The following is a 21,151-nucleotide window of genomic DNA, read 5'->3' as shown; positions in this document are numbered from 1 at the left end:
AGCTACTCTTGGTTGGGTGATTTCTACCAGCAATGCAAACCTGACTAAAACACTTGCTATCTCCTACTTCTTTAAAACAATCCAGGTATTGAAAGACTATTATGAGATTAAGGGGAAGTAAAGTGCAGAAGAGGTGAGGATACTTCTCTCACTTGGTGAGGAATACTATCTCTTGGGGACTGTTAGAACCTCTCACCTGCAGATATTTGGCTCTGTTCTGCATTCCATTGGTGAGGTTGACTCCAGTTAAGCTATTCTGCTTCCATCAGATATCATTTCTCAAAGCTGGGCATGGTAGTACTTGCCTTTAATGCCAGCACTTGGGAGGCACAGGCAGGAGGATTGCTGTGAATTCAAGGCCACCCTGAGATTACACAGTGAATTCCAGGTCAGCCTGGGCTAGAGACCCTACCACAAACAAAACCAATACCAAAGCAACAAACAAAAACCCATCCCTTAGCTCCCTGGCCTCTGAGGTACTAGAGAGCTCCCACAGTTACTGCTGTTCATGGAGATGGAGGAAGGAAGGTTAGAAAGTAAAGGTCAAGGTCCTTGGCTACACAGCAAGTTCAAGACTAGTTTTGTATATATAAGATGCTGATTCAAAAGATAGCAATGGAAAGGAGCCAATGCCAATCTCTTTTTATTAAAAAGATATTTGAAAGACAGAGAGAGAGAGAGAGAAAGCAGGTGAAAGGAGTCTTTGAAGACAAAATCAGCTCTACAGAAAATACTTGAAAAAAGTATCTTCAATAATGAAGAGAAGGAAAAGCACACATATAAGGAACCTGGGAAAAACAAACAATACTTAAATACTAGTTAACACAAGAGAGCAAAGGTAAAACCAGAAGAACTACAAAAAAATGGCAAAAATGAATACACACCTTTCAATAATATCTCTTAATATTAATAGCCTCAATGTCCCAACTAAAAGACCCATAAACTTAGGTGTTCTGTGTGAGGTATTCCTTTACTTCTACATTGTTCCCTGCTGTGCTGGTGTGAGTCAGGTGTCCCCATAAACTTAGGTGTTCTGTGTGAGGTATTCTTTTACTTCTACATTGTTCCCTGCTGTGCTGGTGTGAGTCAGGTGTCCCCCATAAAATTACGTGTTCTAGATGTTACATAATTTCAACTGCTGATGGCAACTGAAATTAAAGCTTCTTATAGGTGGTGTATTGTTGGGGCAGGCCTAGTTCCCCAGGCCAGTGTTAAGCACAGTCTCCTATTGCTACTCTCTGTGTTATGTGGGCCAAGGTGATTTACACCCTCTGCTTAGTTTATAGGTTTGCAGACTAGGTTAAAAAGCAGGATCTTTCAATCTGTTGCCTCCAAGAAATCCACCTTTGTACAAAGGATGGACACTATCTTAGGGTGAAAGGTTGGAAAATGGTGTTTCAAGCAAATGGGCCTAGAAAATAAGGAGGGGTTGCTATACTAATATCAGACAAGGTAGACTTCAGACCAACATTAGTTAAAAAAACATAAGGAAGATCACTTTATATTGATTAAAGGCATACTCCAAAAGGAGGACATTATAATCCTAAACATATATGCACCTAACATGGGGTCTTCCAAATTCATCAAATAAATGCCATTAGAACTAAGGTCACAGATGACACCAAACACAGTGGTAGTGGGTGACTTCAACACCCCACACTCATCAACTGACAGGTCATCCCAGGAAAAAATAAACAGAGAGTCAAATGGATTAAATCAGGTCATAGAAGAAGTGGACCTAACATATATATAGGACATTTCATCCAAATGCTGCAGACTATACATTCTTTTCAGCAGCACATGGAACATTCTCTAAAACAGACCATTTATTAGGACACAAAACAAACTAATAAATACATGTAAAATGAAATAATTCCTTGCATTCTATCTGTCCACAATGGAATGAAACTACAAATCAATAGCAAGAGAAGCTATAGAACATACACAAAATCATGGAAACTAAGCAATATATTACTAAATGACGAATGGGTCAATGAAGAAATCAAGAAGGAAATCAAAAAATTCATAGAGTCAAGTGATAATGAGAACACAACAAATCAAAATCTTTGTGACACAATGAAGGCAGTACTAAAATTGAAATTTATAGCTTTAAGTGCCTATATTAAGAAATTAGAGCCGGGCGTGGTGGCGCACGCCTTTAATCCCAGCATTTGGGAGGCAGAGGTAGGAGGATTACTGTGAGTTCAAGGCCACCCTGAGAATGCAGAGTGAATTCCAGGTCAGCCTGAGCTACAGTGAGACCCTACCTTGAAAAACCAAAAAAAAAAAAAAAAAAAAAAAAAGAAATTAGAAAGGTCGCAAGAAAGACCTAATGCTTCACCTTAAAGCCTTGGAAAAAGAACAACCGAAATTCAGTAGAGGGGAAGAAATAACAAAGATTAGGACAGAAATTATTGAAATAGAAACCCAAAGAACAATCCAAAGAATCAATGAAACAAAGAGCTGGTTCTCTGAAAGGATAAACAAGATTGATAACGCCTTAGCAAATCTGACCAAAAGAAAGAGAGAAGAGGCACAAATTAAAATTGAAGATGAAAAAGGCAATAACACAACATATAAAAGAGAAATTCAAAAAACCATAGGGACATACTAGAAAAACATACTCCAGTAAGTGTGAAAGAAATAGATGATTATCTTGATTTATTTGACATACTTAAATTAAAACAAGATGAGATTAATCTAAATATGGAGATCCTAACAGTTATCAAAAATCTTCCAGCTAAAAAATGTCCAGGCCTAGATGGATTCACTGGTGAATTTTACCAGACCTTCAGGGAAGAACTAACAGCACTGCTTCTTAAGCTTTTCCATAAAATACAAAAAGAAGAAATTCTACCAAACTCCTTCTATGAAGCCAGCATCACCCTGATACCAAAACGAGGCAAAGAAAGAATAAAAAAAGAAAATTACAGACCAATCTCCCTCCTGAACATAGATACAAAAATTCTCAATAAATTATTGGCAAACAGAATACAGTAATATATTAGAAAGATCATTCACCCTGACCAAGTAGTCTTTATCCCAGAGATGCAGGGAAGGTTCAGCATACGCAAATAGATAAATGTTATACGTTATATAAATAGACTGAAGGACAAAAATCACATGATTGGGTTGTAGAGCTGGCTTAGCAGTTAAGGCACTTGCCTGCAAAACTAAAGGACCTTGGTTCCATTCGCCTGGACCCACATAAGCCAGATGCACAAGAGGACACATGTATCTGGAGTTTGTTTGCAGTGGTTGAAGGCCCTGGTGCGCCCATGCTTTCTCTCTTTTTCTTTCTTCTGCCTTGTTCTCTCTCACAAATAAATAAATTAAAATAAAATATTTTAAAATATCACATGATCATCTCATTAGATGCAGAAAAAGCATGTGACAAAATCCAACATCCCTTCATGATAAAAGTCCTACAGAGACTGGGAATAGAAGGAACATATCTCAATATAATAAAGGCTTTTATGACAAGCCTACAGTCAACATATTACTAAATGGGGAAAAGCTGAAAGCTTTTCCACTAAAATCAGGAACAAGAAAAGCATGTCTACTATACAGCCCCCCACTTTTATTTAATATAGTACTGGAAGTCTTAGCCATAGCAATAAGGCAAGAGACACACATAAAAGGGATACAAATTGGAAAGGAAAAGACCAAGTTATCATTATTTGCAGATGACATGATTCTATACATAAAGGAACATAAGACTCTACCAGCAAACTGTTACAGCTGATAAACACCTATAGCCATGTAGCAGTATACAAAATAAATATACAAAAATAAGTAGCCATCCTATATGCTAACAACAAACACACAGAGGATGAAATATGAGAATCACTTCCATTCACAACTGCACAAACAAAAAGTACCTTGGAATAAACCTAACTAAGGAAGTAAAGGATTTCTACAATGAAAACTTTAAGACACTCAAGAGAGAAATTCCAGTAGACACCAGGAAATGGAAAAACATCTTTCATTCCTGGATCAGAAGAATGAATACAGTGAAAATGGCAATCTTACCAAAAGCAATCTACACATTTAATGCAATCGCCATCAAAATTCCATTGGCATTCTTCATGGAAATAGAAAAAACAATCTAAAAATTCACTTGGAATCACAAAAAATCTTGAATATATAAAACAATACTGAGCAACAAAAATAAGGCTGGTAGAATCACCATACCCGCTTTTAACCTATACTACAGAGCCATGGTAACAAAAATAGCATGGTACTGGCACAAAAACAGACATGTTGATCAATGAAACAGAATAGAGGACCCAGATGTAAGTCCGGGTAGCTACAGCCACCTGATAGTCAACAAAAATGCCAAAAATACTCATTGGAGAAAAGTCAGCCTCTTCAGCAAATAGTGGTGGGAAAACTGCATATGTATCTGTAGAAGGATGAAAATAGACTCTTCTCTTTCTCCAAGCCCAAGAATTAAGTCCAAATGTATTAAAGACCTTAACATCAGACCTGAAACTCTGAAACTGCTGGAGGAAAAAGTAGGGGAAACCCTTCAACATACTGGTCTTGGCAAAGACTTTCTGAATATAACCCCAATTGCTCAGGCAATAAAACTATAGATTAACCACTGGGACCTCATGAAATTACAAAGATTTTGTATGACAAAGGACACTTTGAATGAAGCAAAGAGGCAACCTACAGAATTTGAAAAAAATGTTTGCAAACTATACATCTGATAGAGGATTAATATCTAGGACATACAAAGAACTCAAAAAATTAAATAATAAGAAATTAAACAAGCCAATGAAAAAATGGGCAATGGCCGAGGCCCTTGGTTTCCCACCATGAATACATGGTAAGACACTATTGCTGAAGACTCCACATACTTAGGCTGCAAGGCCACTGAGAAATCCTGCTGCAGCTGAGCTGATAACCTCCTCCATATAGACCAGATGACAGAAAGCTGGAAGAAGCCATTCTGCATGCAGTTCAATGGGAGAAAGAAATCACCAGTGAAGATACTCAACAGTGGACACTGCAAGCTTTATATTTGGGCAGCCAGGCCAAATAAGCCAAAAGGTACAATAGTGGCACGTCTGTCGTGGTGGAAACCAAGTGCCCTCTAATTGGACTGGAGGCCCACTCCATGGGAGGGAATACATCCCTGATACTTAAAACTTAAAACAGGGGTAGTCATGAGCCCTAGGGGTATAACATCCACTGCTATCTGGCTAAATGTATATACTATGCTTATAAAACTTCCCAGTAAGCACCTCTCTTAATGTTCATACCCATATATTAATGCCACTCTCACTTTTGGTAGAGAATCTTCTCTTTTCAGATGGCAGTGACCTTGGGATGACTCAGAAGGCATCATGGTGCTGGAAAGAAGTGACTGGAGTGCTCAGTAGTATAATATCTCTATCATACCTTCAAAGGCTCAGGGTCTAATGCGGAAGAGGTGGCAGACAGAATGTAAGTGCCAAAGGAATGGTAGGACTCCTTCCAATGTGCTCCCCCAAGACACAAAATGGCCTGAATATCCATGACCTCACAGTGCCCTACACTACCAACACAAGACCATCGTAAGAGGAGGACAAGATCATGACGTCAAAATAAAAGAGAGACTGATTGAGATGGGGAGGGGATATGATGGAGAATGGAGTTTTAAAGGGGAAGTGGGGGGGGGGTATTACTATGGGATATTTCTTATATTCATGGAAGCTGTTAATAAAAAGTTTCAAAAAAGGGCAATGGAACTATAAATAGAGAATTCTCAAAAGAAGATATATGGATGGCATGTAAGCATCTAAAACAATGTTCTACATCCCTAGTCATCAGGGACATATAGATTAAAACTATGTTGAGATTCCATCTCAGTCCTGTTAAGTTGGCTACCATCGTGAAAACAAACGACCATAAATGCTGGTGAGGATGTGAAAAAAGAGGAACCCTTCCTTCTACACTGTTGGTGGGAATGAAATCTGATACAGCCATTTTGGAAATCGGTGTGGAGGTTCCCAAGACAGCTAAAAACAGACCTACCATATGACCCAGCTATAGCACTCCTAGGCATACATCCTAAGGACTCATCTCATTAAATTAGAGATACTTGCTCAACCATATTTATTGCCATTCAACTCAAAATAGATGGGAAATGAAACTAGCTTAGATATCCCAAAACTGATGAGTCAATAATGAAAATATGGCACATTTATACAATGGAGTTCTACTTAGTGGTAAAGAAAAATGAAGTTATGAAATTTGCAGGAAAGTTGATGGATCTGGAAAGGTTTATACTAAGTGAGGTAATCTATGACCAGAAAGCCAAGCATGGAATGTTCTCTTTCATATGTGTATTCTAGCTACAGATGACTTCTGTGTAAGATGGATGAATACTCAATAGTAAAGGCCAGCAACCTAGAATAGAGATATAAAGGGAAGAGAAAGGAAGGAAGGGGGTACTTAATAGGATGGTATTTTACATATGTAAGTAGAATAGATTAATGGGGGTAAAAAGCCCACAAGTAAGGTCAGGGGAAGAGACTGAGTAACTGAAAGGTGGAGGGAGGGCTAATCAAAATCTAAGAGGATATAAATAAATCATATGAATACCTATTTTTTTGGACAATGGAACACTAAGGAGCCATAGATTGTTGGTAGAAAATATTCAGTGCCAGGGATGGGAAACCTTTGGCCAGGTTTGGTCCCTGATGGGGGCCAGGGAGGTCCCTGATGTCCCCAAAACATAGGTCATTGCTGAGGCCTTTGGTTTCCCACCAGGAATAGAGGGTAAGACACTATTGCTGAAGACTCCATATACTTAGACTGCAAGGCCACTGAGAAATCCTGTTGGAACTGAGTTGATAACCTCCTCCATGTAGGCCAGCTGACAGAAAGGTGGAAGAAGTCATTCCTCATGCAGTTCAATGGGAGAAAGAGAAATCACCAGTGAAGATACTCAACAGTGGACACTGCAAGCTTTATATTTGGCCAGCAAGACCAAATGAGCCAATGGCACATCTGTCATGGTGGAAACCAACTGCTTTCTAATTGGACTGGAGGTCGGCTCCATGGGAGGGAATATATCTCTGATACTGAAAACTTAAAACAGGGGTAGTCATGAGCAGTAAGGGTGCAACGTCTGCTGCTGTATGCCTAAATGTATATACTATGCTTATGAAACTGCCCAGTAGCACTTCTCTTAATGTTCATACCCTTATGTTAATGCTACTCTCACTTTTGGTCAGCCTGGGCTAGAGTGAGACCCTACCTCGAAAAACCAAAACAAAAAAAAAATTGGAAAAAAAAGGAATTCTGGGCAGGGGTGGAGAGATGGCTTAGTGCTTAAAGTTTTTTCCAGCAAAGCCAAAGGACCCAGGTTTAACTTCCCAGGACCCACGTAAGCCAGATGCACAAGATGGTGCACGTTTTTGTTTGCAGTGGCTGGAAGCCGTGGCATGCACATTTTCTCTCTTCTGTTTCTCTTCTTGCAAGTAAATAAAATTTTTTCTTTGAAAAGAAAAAGGAAAAAAAATTAAGAGAAAATGAAAGAGGGATGTCAACCAACAGTATCAAAAGGAAGGCTCTCAAAAACAAACAGTGGGGCTGGAGAGATGGCATAGTGGTTAAGCGCTTGCCTGTGAAGCCTGAGGACCCTGGTTCTAGGCTTGGTTCCCCAGGACCCACGTTAGCCAGATGCACAAGGGGGCGCATGCATCAGGTGTTCGTTTGCAGTGGCTGGAGGCCCTGGCACGCCCATTCTCCTTCTCTCTTTCCCTCTTTCTCTGTCTGTTACTATCAAATAAATAAATAAAAATAAACAAAAAATTTTTAAAAAGTCTGTATTATATATATTAAAAAAAACCAAACAGTGCATAGGGTTGTTGAAAGGCATCTTGAAGCACTGACATGAACTATAGTTCTGATTCTGAACAGACAAACCAATAACACTAGCAAAGCCAGAAGATGACAAGCCCCATTCATTTAGTCTCTCCTGGCGAGGAATGAGGGATGGCAGGAGGCTCCTAGGAGGTTGTGATGAATCTTAGGGCTATAGAAGTCACAGTGGGAGCTAGAGAGATGGCTTAGCAGTTAAACACTTGCCTGTGAAGCCTAAGGACCCCAGTTCTAGGCTAGATTCCCCAGGACCCATGTTAGCCTGATGTACAAGGGGGCACATGTGTCTGGAGTTTGTTTGCAGTGGCTGGAGGCCCTGGCACGCCCATTTTTCTCTTTGCCTCTTTCTGTCTGTTGCTCTCAAATAAATACATAAACAAAAAAAATTGGAAAAAAAAAGAAGTTGCAGTGGTTGGCTGAAGTATGGGGAGATCACGGGGGTATTTCCAGGGTCAAAGATTTTGTAGGAGATTTCTGAGGCCGGTTTCCTAGAAAGAGCCAAAGTGGTGAGTCTACTGTGAGGGACCCTGCCCCCCAAAGTGAGCATGGGGCTCTTGCAGCTGTTTGCAGCCTCAGGGAAACATTCTAATCATGCACTCCTTATAGCTATGCCCATGCCTGGCTGATGGTCTGGACTGCAGTATATTGTGGCTTCTAGTTCGGAAACCATTCTAGACAGTTGTCTGATAGACATCTTCATGTGCCTCAAAACCTGGTCTGATCTTAACAACACAGGCTGAGTGCCTGCACTTACTATTCCTGGTATAAAAGAGTCAAGCAGGAGATTCTTCCTAAAATATGTCAGGCTACAAATGAACAAGGTTGTGTTGATCTTTGTAAAATCAGAAAAATCTTTTTTCAGGTTGGAAACAGCTCTACAAACAGTAGACAATATTTCTACAATGTAAAGAAAGGATTAAAGCCAGGCATGGTGGCTCATGCCTTTAATCCCAGCACTTGGGAGAGAGAGGTAGGAGGATCGCCATGAGTTTGAGGTCACCCTGAGACTACATAGTGAATTCCACGTCAGCCTGGGCCAGAGTGAGACCCTACCTCAAAACAAAACAAAACAAACAAACAAAAACAAAAAAAAACAAAAAAGGATTAAATAGTACAATATAGGAAGAACTTCAATGAAACAGTAGCAGAAAGATAACTAGGTAAAAATACAGACACTGTAAAAGTGAGTCACTAAGGAAGAAGTCTCATAGAAGCAGGAATCAGGAAGACCCAAGTGAGGACAAGAGGAGGGAGTGTCAGGCCCACCAGATGAAGGTATGACAGTGCTACTGATACAAGTAAGGAAAGAAAATGTGCTCATGAATAGAGACTGGGAGGGGAAAGCTGATGGCTCTTTTGTTTTTGTGGTTCTGGGGACTGAATGTAGAGCCTTGAATATGCTAGACAAACACTCTACTATTGAGCTATATAACCAGCCCCTAATGGCTATTTTGGAAAGCAATCTGGCTGTTCCTTACTGAAAACACTAACAACATACACTCTAGCAAGGCCACTTTTAATTTAGACCCCAAAGAGCTAACTATGGCTACATGGTGGGAAAGGGAGGAGTCCCATGGATAGGTGCAGATAGTAGGGCTTGAGTGATGACCTCTTAACCACAGCATGCAGTCTGCTAAGAAGCTGCATGCAAGCAGGTCATGCCAGCATCTCTGAGCTGACCTCATGGGTCCTCTGTTTGAGGGAAGGCACACAGCCTAGGCAGGGCAGAGCAGTGAGTGAGATGGAAGAGCACAAGCAGAGGAAAGGGGGCACAGCCAGAGGAGCAGCAAAGCACAGCAGAGGTAGAGCTCCAGGTAAGAGGCACTGGGGATCTTTTGGGCTCTGTCTCCAAACCACTAAGGCCTCAGCTGTGGGCCCTGGTGCTGCTCTTGCCCCTACTCACTGTCCTTGCTATACTTCCTATGAGCAAAAGAGACACAAAGCGGTGCTAAGAGTCTATAGACAAACCTAACTATACTTCTAGGGGATGGAAACTGTTAGAAATGTCACAGAAATGTATCAAACACAGTACTGTTCCTTTAGTGCATTAGAAAAAAAATAGCTTCATGATCTTTACACATAATTCATCATGTCATTATGAATATACTGAATGGATAAATATTATGCCCAATATTTATGCTTTTAACATGTAAATTTTTTTTCAAGGTAGGGTCTCACTCTATCTCAGGTGATCTGGAGTTCACTCTGTATCCTCAGAGTGGCCTTAAACTCACAGCGATCGTCCTACCTCTGCCTCCTGAGTGCTGGGATTAAAGGTGTGTAACACCACACCCAGCTAACATGTCATATTTAAATGAAATCTCTTAAAACACATTCATAAAAGTTATTTATTTGTATTGCTATAACCTCCTTAAAAAGCACATTCTGGGCTGGAGAGATGGCTTAGCGGTTAAGCGCTTGCCTGTGAAGCCTAAGGACTCTGGTTCGAGGCTCAACTCCCCAGGACCCACGTTAGCCAGATGCACAAGGGGGCACAACGCGTCTGGAGTTCGTTTTCAGTGGCTGGAGGCTCTCTCTCTGTTCTCTCTCTCTCTCTCTCTCTGTGTATTTGCCTCTTTCGCTCTCTGTCTGTTGCTCTCAAATAAATAAATAAACAATAAAAAAAATTTAAAAAAAAGCACATTCTAACGACTTGCTTTGCTTATATATTGTGAACTAAAATGAAATTAATGAATCAAAGTCTTACATTTATCCTTGTTACTCCACAAGATAAGAAGAAAAATTAGGAAATAGCATATTATTGTGGATGCATGTTAATATACATTAGCTGAAATATATGTATGATTTATGTCTATTTCCTAATTGGAATTAGTTGCTTAATGATGCAGAGCTCCTGTATTCCCTTTTATCCATAGCCCGGTGCAATTAAATTTCAGGCAGCATCAGAAGCATGCTTTGCAGACTGCACATCTACATGGCTTCAGAGTTCTGGTGAAGGGCTATAGGCAGGTGGCAACTCTATACCTCAGCTCAAACACTGTATCCTATTCTTTTTTTAATTTAAAATCTATTTATTTATTTGTAAGCAGAGAGAGAAAAAAGAGAGAGGAAGGGAGAGAAAGAGAAAATGGCAGATAGAGAAAATGGGCACACCAGGGCCTCTAGCAGCTGCAAACGAATTCTGGATGCATGCACCACTCTGCATCTGGCTTTATATAGGTAGTGGGGAATCAAACATGGGTCCTCTGGCTTTGCAGGCAAGTGCCTTAACTGCTGAGCCATCTCTCCAGCCCCTACTTTAAAAAAATATTTTGTTTGTTTGTTTATTTGAGAGAGAGAATGGCAGATAGAGAGAATGGGTGCACCAGGGCCTCTAGCCACTGCAAATAAATTCCAGACACATGTGCCACCTTTTGCATCTGGCTTTATGTGGGTACTGGGGAATCAAATCTGGGTTCTTTGGCTTTGCTTGCAAGTGCTTTAATGCTAATCATCTCCCCAACCCCTATTGTTTTATTTAAATAAAACTGATTAATTTATTTGTGTGTATGTCTTGGAGTTTGCATGTGTGGTGTATGTATGGTGGTCAGAGGACAACCTGGAGGTATTTGTGCTTTTGCTTGAGACAGAGTCTCTCACTGCTGCAAACAAGTATTAATCCAGCTGGTCTACAAGCATCAGATGCTCCTGGCTCAACCTCCCATTTTGTAGGTATGTTGGGTTCACAGACACGTGTGCCACTTTTGCATCTGACTTTACATGGGTGTTGAGTAGGGCCAAACCCAGGTCTGCAAGTGAGTGCTTTAACTGCTGAGCCACCTCCCCTACTTTGTTTCCCTTTTTTTTGGTACCCTATTCTTCATGGAAGCTCTGCACTGTCCCTCAAGCTCCCTATTTTGAGGAGATGTACAGAAGAAGCCTCAGCCCATTACAACTAGGATGTCCAAGGCAGTGCTAGACACTAGGACAATGAGTGCCAGAAGTCAATGGGAGTCAGGCATTTTATAAGCCTCCAGAGAAAACATCTGCCTTTTAGACTCACTCACTTTACCTAGCCTTCAAACGTTCAGAAGTTGCTGATGTAAAAACAGTCATATTGGATAGACCCGTCACAGGAATCTCAACAACTAGCCTAGAGATTTTCATGCAGCTGTACACTTCAGGACACTTGGTAATTTAGTACCATTAAGAGATGGGTCTCTCAGCTATAGCACTCCTAGGCATATACCCGAAGGAATCATCTCATTGCCTTAGAAGTACGTGCTCAACCATGTTTATTGCTGCTCAATTTATAATAGCTGGGAAATGGAACCAGCCTAGAATGTCCCTCAACTGATGAGTGGATAATGAAGATGTGGCACATTTATACAATGGAGTTCTACTCAGTGGTAGAGAAAAATGAAGCTATGAAATTTGCAGAAAAATGGCTGGACCTGGAACGTATTATACTAAGTGAGGTAACCCAGGCCCAGAAAGCCAAGCGCCACATGTTCTCTCTCATATGTGGATCCTAGCTACAGATGACTGGGCTTCTGCGTGAGAATGAAAATACTTAGTAGCAGAGGCCAGTAAGTTAAAAAGGAGACATAAAGGGAAGAGAAAGGAAGGGAAGAGGATACTTAATCGGTTGATATTGTATATATGTAAGTACAATGATTGTAATGGGGAGGTAATATGATGGAGAATGGAATTTCAAAGGAGAAAGTGTGGTGGGGGAGGGAGGGAATTAACATGGGATTTTTTTTTTTATAATCATGGAAAATGCTAATAAAAATTAAAAAAAAAAACATAAAAAAAAGAGATGGGTCTCTGTGGTCCAAGTTTGAGCTTTTTTGGCAGCAAACAAAACCCAATTAAAATCAGCTGCCAACACCCAGGCCATGGCAGAGTATAAGAGAGGCGGGTCCAGCCTGTGAGAGGAATGAGCTAAGCTGTATCTAGGTGGAACAAGGAGGCTGTTTTTATGCTGAAGGAAAGCATAGCTGTTCTTTATGAGAAACACCAGAATGGTTGCCTTTGATCAGAGTTATCAGGCAAAATTGACTAGCCAGAAACATCCCCCAATTTCCCTACACAGTGATGCCTCTAAACTTCCCTACTCTTCCTTCCCACTACTCAGATTTGAGTAGAATGATGGTAAATCCTCATTCTCAACTTGACTAATTTCGAATCACCTAAGAGAAACACTTATGTCTGTTTCACAGAGGTTTAACCAAAGGAAGACCTAACATGAATGTGAGTGGCATTATCCTGTGGTTTGGGACCCTGGGCTAACAAAAGGGATAAATAAGAAAGCAAAATGGGAAAATGTGGGGGTGGGGAGGGAGGGAATTACCATGGGATATATTTTATAATCATGGAAAATGTTAATAAAAATTAAAAAAAAAAAAGAAAGCAAACTAAGCACCAGTATTCATCTCTGTTTCCTGCCAGTAGATTCAATGTGACTAAAGGCCTTCACATTCCTATAAGCCAAAATAAATATTTTCTTCCTTAAGTTACCTTTGCCAGATATTTTGTGACTGTAGCAGTTACTTTCTAGATGCTGGGACACTGGTGACAAGCAGCTTATGGAAGGAAAGGGTTTCTTTCTGCTGACAGTTTTGAGGGTTTCATGATGTGAAAGACATGGCACAAATAAGAAGCTGGCTCATATCCTCTAATTAGCCAGGAGGTACGCAATGGACAGAGTGAATGGAGCTCAGGGCCCACCCCCAAGTGACTCACCTACTCCAAGGTATCAACTTCCCAAGGTTCTACTAGCTGGGAATCAAATAATTAATCAAAAACACACTATGCCATGGGGGACATTTTACATTCAAACCACTACAGTAACAGATACAGGCCATTAGTTTGCTCATTGTCTTATATAGTTAAAAAAACAAAACAAAACATAAAATGTATCGGTATTAGGAATTGAATCCAGGACCTTGCATGTGCTAGGCAAACACTCCACCAATGAGCTGACGCTCAGCCTTCACTGCCTTACACAAAAAGCTGAACCTCAGCTGTGCAAATGTGTGGATGTGAAAGTAGGTAGCATTAGAATGGCTAGTCAAGTCACACGCTGGAAAGTATCCCTGGAATCCCCAAAGTAAACTGTACCTTTTTAAGGGCAGGGAGACCTGGCAAGAACTGCAGATGCAGAATGAGCTGATGAACCTCGAGGAGGTGGGGATGAGTTATTCACAGAGGGCAGATGGACAAGCTTGCTTGCCAGTGGCAGCTCTCACGGCCTAGCAGGTGGCTCCCCAAATGCGGTATGGGAAAATGACCCAGGGCAGTCAGACTTCTGGAGAGGAGATGCCCTGGTTGTCCAGTGCACACCCCAGGAAGCCCACTGAACCTCTGGACGCCCCACCTCCTGGGGCTTGGCTAGGGTCCTTCCTCACCCTTCTGCCTGCTGTACAGAGGCTGCGGGGACCTGAGGGGCCCATGGCTGAATGAAGAACTGGAGGCTATGCCCTTGCTCACAGACCCTCTGATCTGAGATCTGCCTGGTTTGCTGAGTGGAGTCCTTTGAATATACCAACCCAGTTATGGACAATTGCTTGGCTTTCAGCTTGATTTTCAGTATCAAAACCTATGTTTCCCACAAGGTGCAAATTCCATTTTATCACAAGGAAGAAACACTTAATATTCGTGCAGGTGAAGGTCAAAACCCACCATGTACTATAAATTGTAAGAACCCACCTCAGATTTTATGGTACCTCAGGGCAATAAGGACCAATTCCTCCGATGTCTGTTTTCTGAAAAGTAAAGATGATGGGGGGAGGGGAGCAAAGAACACAGAGAGCAACTTCCCATCTTTCTTCAGACCCCTCAAAAGCCCAAAAGATCTTTTTTTTTTTTTTTTTTTTTTTTTGACGTAGGGTCTCACGCTAGCTCAGGCTGACCTGGAATTCACTATGTTGTCTCAGGGTGGCCTTGAACTCACGGCAATCCTCCTGCCTCTGCCTCCCGAGTGCTGGGATTAAAGGCATGCACCACCATGCCTGGTGGACCTGGGTTTTAAAAACATAAAAAGTAGCTGAATACTTGGTTTTTATGTCTAGCCTTCTTGGTTTATTTACTAGCTAACTAGTAAGAACCAAGTGAAACAAGATATGAATTTAAGTTCTGGAAACTTCCACAGCTATTTTCTTTCTTAACAGCCAGGCCTTTGTACTCTCTAGTATTATTATTGCCTATTTCCTACCTTCAAGGTCAACAGTTATATATTTCCTGACAATCAGGACTGTTTTTTAAAGCTCCAACAAATGATGGCCTGATGGTCTCATAGGAAGATGGCATGATACTAATGAATTCAAAACAGCACAGAATAGCAGATGTAGCCAACATTGTATGCCAACCACAATAAGTAAAGCCACCTACATTTATGATATAATTTAACCTTAACATCACCACAGCAGGTGAGCAGATCGCCACCTTGTTTTGCTAATAAGGATATTGGGGCACAGAAACATCCCTAGCTTGCCAAAGGCTGCACAGTACATTAGAACCAGAATATGGCTGGGCAAGTCTGGCCAAAAGGCCCTACGGTTTCTTAGGAGACAGCTTCCCAGGATGGTTTCTTCATGTTTTGACACAGGAGAGCTTTCAATCTCTCTGCAAGGGCTTACCTTTCAAAGATACGACTTTTTCTCCCTCCAGCCTACTTTTTCCTCTGTCCTGGTTCTAGCTCAAGCAATGGCCCAGTGTTTACAAACCATGTGTGTGACTCTGACTTCTTGGTAGGTTATAACCGGACTTAAATTAAGGACAGACTCATAACTCATCACAGAAGAAATCCAGAAGCTGCAGAGAGCTCAACACTAAGGTAGACTTAAGGCTAAGGAACACTAAGGAAGAGAAGGAGGAAAATTTTAACAGCTATAAGGTGGGAAGGAATATGCTGATGTACTGTCTCACCTTCCCCACAGAGACTGACTGATGCATTCATAACCCCACTGTGAATATTAGTAACTCCAGTGAGGAAGACCCCCAGTGGAATGGGGACGGGAAAGAGGTGATATAAGAGGATAACACGAGGGGAATGGGAGTAGCACATGATTTGTTCATATAGTAAGGTTGATTATTAGTAATAATAAAAAAGAACAGACAGCGGGTTATGGTGGTGCCTGCCTTTAATCCCATCACTCTAGAGACTAAGATAAGAGGATTACACTGTAAGTTCAAGGCCAGCCTAGGGTTACAGAGTAAGTTCCAGATCAGCCCAGGCTAGAGACCCTACCTTGAAAAAAGCAAAACAAAACTGGGAGATTGTTTAGTGGTTAAAGGCACTTGCTTGCAAAGCCTTCTGGCCCAGGGTTCAATTCCCTAGTACTCAGGTAGCCAAATACACAAAGTGGTAAATGTGTCTGGAGTTCATCTGCAGTGGCAAGAAACCTTGGAATGCTCATTCTCTCTCTCTTTCTTTCTCCTTCCCTCCCTCCTTTCAAATAAATAAAATAAACAAACAGAAACTTAAAAAAAATCCTACAAGAACTGGGCGTGGTGGCGCATGCCTTTAATTCTGGCCCTTGGGAGGCAGAGGTAGGAGGATCACTATGAGTTCAAGGCACCCTGAGATTACATAGTGAATTGCAAGTCAGCCTTGGCTAGAGTGAGACCCTACCTCAAAAAACAAAACAACAACAAAGTAAGTCCTACAAGAATCATTTAAGAAAACAAAACAAAATAATAGACTCTCAGAGCTTCCCTGGTGGCCTCACATGGAAAGGACAAGCCTGTCTTAGGTCAGGAATGCTTCCATTTGATTACAGGAATACATGCCCATGTGCTACATCATGGCACAACAATAGTTTTCATGTGGAGCACAGTGGTGAAAGCTGGGAAGTCTACCACCCAGTCTCTCTGCCAAGTATGTTACACACATCAAGTTTATACAAGCGTATGAGCTCATTTTATGTTATGATCTGTGCTGGGTTACTGATTTGACTTTTCAGAACTGGATTGGTAAACTCCAGAGTACCTAATTATGTATAAGCCGCAGCAAAGTAGCACAATACACATACAAATGTACAAACATAAGATGGCACTGCCTTACCCCTGCGTCCCGGGTAGACGTGTGGGTAGTATTCGTAATACAGATCTGGTTGGTCCAGATTTCCAAAGGGCTCAAATTCCATTTCAGCATTCTGGAAAAGGCCTAGCTTCACCAGCAGTGCCAGGCGCACAAACCAGAGCTGAAATGAGGAACACAGAAAAATGGCTGGTCACCCCACATGTCAGGTCAGACATGTTCATTAGGCTGCCATGGAGCCTGCTTTCAAACACATTAAAAACAAGGGCTCAGTTAACTTCCCACCCTTGCACACTTGTAGTCACATGTTCTAAAAAGCACTGCTGAGCTCCACAGTCACAATGGAAGGCCTTCTGATGAAATCTACCTCAGCAATACTCATGGAGACAGAACGTCCCAATGCAGGGTACCATGTGGTGGTGATGGAGAAATGATGGCTGGGGGATGAGTGGGTGAGGGCTGGTAAGGAAGAACAGAAAGGATATATGGGTTGTGTTGTGGATGGCCCTGAAGAACCAACATTTAAGGTCCCAGGTTAAGGAAGGCCTGAAGATACAGGGAACTGAGTCTCAGAGAAGACAGTCCAAAATGCCTGTGAGCACAGTGAGCTCCTGCAAACAGAGAGATTCCAGTTAAGAAAGTGGCAGCTTACAATTTTAGAACTAAAAGACACCTCATAAATAACCAGGGCTAAGGAAATATCTCAGTGGGTAACGTGAGTCCCCAGAGCCCATGTGAAAATGCTAGGTGTGGCACCCACATGCAATCACAGTGCTGGGGAAGTAGAGACAGGTAAACCCCTTGGGTTCACTGGCCATCCAGTTCTAGTTCTAGTCTACTTACAAACTCCAGGGAAATGAAAGATCCTATCTCAAAAAACAGGTTGCTAATATTCCTGAAGAATGACACCCAAGGGTATCATCTGGCCTCCACATGAATGCTCTCTCATTCACACACATGTACGTACACACATGCAGACAGTTAGAAAAAAACTGGGGTGGGGGGGCGCTAGGGAAATGGCTCAGTGGGTAAGATTGCTTGTTGCACAAACATGAGGACCTGAACTTGATCTCTAGTGCTCACATAAAAAAAAAAAAAAAAAAAAAAAAAAAAAACCATGCATGGTCATGCATGCCTGTAACTCCAGGGCTGAGGGAATAGAGAGGAAGATTGTTAGACCCCCTGGTCAATCCAATATAATTGAAAACTGGGGAGCTTCAGGTTCAGTGAGATACTCTGTTTCAGGGAAGTAAGACCAAAGAGTGTGAGTGAAGGACACCGGATGTCTTTTTCTGTGGCCTCTTCATGTGTTCCTGCACTTTCTTACACTGCATATATGTACTCATACACATACACCAATATTCTTTTCAGTTGACTGCCATAAGTATCCAATTTTTAATTAAAATAAGTGAAAAAAATTCTGAAATAAGCTTAGAAAAACAAAACAAAACAAAACAAACAAACAAACAAAAAAAACAAAATAAAAAAGAAGCCCTCAGAGCAACTGCCTAGGATCGTTCAGTGAGTAACAGAATGGAAAGCTGGGTACCAAACTGTGTCTGAACCCTCTCCATGATGCCTTCTGAGTGCACTGTGTGTGCTGGGAGGCTGCATACAGGGTGGGGAGACTGCTCCACTCAGATGGCAGGAAGCTGCTGCCAACCTGCAAGTGAGGATTTAGCTACACTTCAAGATGACTTGGTGCTTGTTGAATGGATGGGATACAGGTTCGATCAAGTAGGCTCACACAGGATGTCAAGTCACACTTCTAATACAGGGAGCTATAAGTGTGAGACATACAAGAAAAACATCCTGTGCATAAGACATGGAAGTGGTAAGAGTACTGGGCAGGGGGGCATAGCTACTGGTGTCCCCATTTCCAGCACACAGGCTCTTGGTGGAAAGAACTGGAGAACAGGCTAGGTGTGGTGGCACATGCCTTTAATCACAGCACTCAGAAGGCAGAGGTAGGAGGATCGCCATGAATCCGAGGCTACCCTGAGACAACATAGTGAATTCTAGGTCAGCCTGAGCTAGAGTGAGACCCTACCTCAAAAAACAAACAAATAAAAATAGAACTGGAGAACAGGAAGCCTGGAGAGACACCCATCAGGCCTTCCCATGGCCACTCCTCGTAAGAGCTCTTCTCAGCTGAGGAGGGTCTGGGGAAGTTAGAAGTGAAGTTGAATACTTCTCAGGGAGGGGTCAGACTTGAAGGACTTCCAAAGCAGCTCCTTCTCATTACAAGTTTCCTTCCATTCCAAAGTCCACTTCCACATTTCCCTACTTAATAGCAGGTGAGTGAACTTCAGGGAATACACACTGGGTCAATGAAGCCCGTTCCCTCTCTTTGTTCTCCATGGCAGAGATCCCAGAGCCACTGCCCTGCCAACCACCTGCTGGGCTGTACAAAGACTACTGTATGGTAGAGCAGAGAGAGACTCCCAGGTGTTGTTGGCAGGATTAACATACACAGATAAAGTAGAAAAGCAGAGTGTAAAAATTTATTTCTTGTTCTTATTGGAATCAAAGGCTATATTGCCCCTTCTATGTACCCAAACTATGGTAAAGGAAGTACAACAAGCAGAAAGTGTTCAAACCTGCAAAGAGTCTGTCGTATGGCTGGTAGGCAGCCCACTCTTGCCATAACCTTGGCCATGGGCTGTGAGCAGGCGTCCACATAGGTCGACTGCTGCCCTCCAGTTTTTGCAGTTCTGTAAGATAAAACAAGATCTGTAACCATACATGCACTCACTTGCTTTGCTGGAAGCAGCTCCATCTAGCCCTTAGAAACCAATCTCTCAGGCTCACAGTTGGCTGAGTTTATGAGCTGAAGGCTACATCCTACTGAAGAAAGGTTACATGGAATTAAGGAAGTGCAGTTAAGAAACTCCAGTGTTCCTGCCCCTCACTGTCAGCAAAGGCCATTTTGCCACCGTAGTCTACCTTCTTACAGAAGAAGCCACTCTTCTCTCCCTTCTGGACACGTGTGTGTGTGTGTGTGTGTGTGTGTGTGTGTGTGTGTCTGTGTGTACACTGAGACTGTGCAGGCAAGGAAAGGAGAGTGTGGGACTAGAGCTCGAGGGTGGCTTATGCTCTGAGTGGACCAGCTATGTGTCCCAAAACAAGCTTGACTGTCTCAGGTTGCCTGCAGCTCAGCTCCTCCAGAGTTCTAGGGTGGTTAGCTTTTTTTCTCATGGCACTGGATGGAGGTACATTTGTTTTTTCCATTCACCCACTGAAGGACATCTTGGCTGCATCTAGCCTTGGGCAATTATGAATAAAGCTGTCATAAACATTCAGGTATAGGTTTCTGTATAACTTTAAGTATTCAATTAATAGGATAAAATACCTATCAGGGCAAAGTACAGCTTAACTGTTGGATTGTACAGGAGAAGTGAACTCAGTTCTGCAGGGAATGGTCCAGCTGCTTTCCAGAGAGGCTGTCCCACTCTGCTCTATCAGCAGTGAATCAAAGTTTCCATTACACCACAAACTGTCCAGCACTTGCGATTATTAGGGTTTTGGATGTGAACCATCAACAAAGGATACTGTAGTGCTCATTTGTTGGATGTGCTTCTCAGTTTTCCTCTTACTTGCTCCTGCACAGCCTGATAGCAGACACCCACCCCACTAGCCAGTAACCTGAAAATACAAGCTGGCTGATGCAATGCGGTTTCTCAAAATACTTCCTATAGCTTTCCCTATGTTATTTGGTGATGAGACTGGAATGTACACAATGCAGTTAGGCTTTCTACTGTGAGAGCTGTCCCTGGACTGTGTACTACCCACATGCAAGGAGTCTGTGGACTTCCTCAGAGTTGTTCACAGCCCTTGGAGGAAGTCTGAGAACCTGTAACTCCTGAAACTGTTCAAAGTATAGCACAAATTTCAAGTAATATAAGACCTCCATGTTAGACCATTTCTAAACTGGTTGACAGCTTAGAAATATTTTTAGACCGGTTAAGATAATTTAGCAAAATGATCTCCAAATGCTTTCTCTAGTCTAAATTCAGCAGTGACCACATTATGCAAGTGGCTATGTATGTTCTGTTTGAATTGCAAATGTGAAAAAGAGGAAAAGATCTGCCAAGTGGAACCAGCTCTGCATCTGTGTGAGCGTGTCCCAGGCCAGCACATTTCAGTGCTGCTCTGTTCTGGGCCTCCATCAAGTACATGGGCCTCGGGCCTTATTCTAGTAACACTTGGCATGTCCAACCTTTTGACATTGTGACAGAATGTTCTCATCTACAAAGTTCACATTTGAGAACTATATAGTTGAGTTAT

The 21,151-nt window shown here is 41.9% G+C and overlaps 1 protein-coding gene across 4 annotated transcripts in view; it reads right to left on the bottom strand.

Annotated features, from left to right (window-relative positions):
• Positions 1–21,151, bottom strand: part of Trappc12 (trafficking protein particle complex subunit 12) — a 140,667-nt gene that overhangs the window by 52,863 nt on the left and 66,653 nt on the right. For all 4 annotated transcript variants that reach the window (XM_045143017.1, XM_045143019.1, XM_045143018.1 and 1 more), the window contains exons 4-5: positions 19,465–19,578; positions 16,889–17,027 (exon numbers count right to left, since the gene is read on the bottom strand). In XM_045143017.1, the coding sequence (XP_044998952.1) occupies positions 16,889–17,027; positions 19,465–19,578 (253 nt within the window). The remainder of the gene's footprint in view (positions 1–16,888; positions 17,028–19,464; positions 19,579–21,151) is intronic.

The sequence above is a fragment of the Jaculus jaculus genome, chromosome 2, assembly GCF_020740685.1.
Source record: "Jaculus jaculus isolate mJacJac1 chromosome 2, mJacJac1.mat.Y.cur, whole genome shotgun sequence".
Taxonomy (NCBI): Eukaryota; Metazoa; Chordata; class Mammalia; order Rodentia; family Dipodidae; genus Jaculus; species Jaculus jaculus.
The sequence above is the reverse complement of the archived record's forward strand: the minus strand, read 5'-3'. Positions and strand labels throughout refer to the sequence as shown.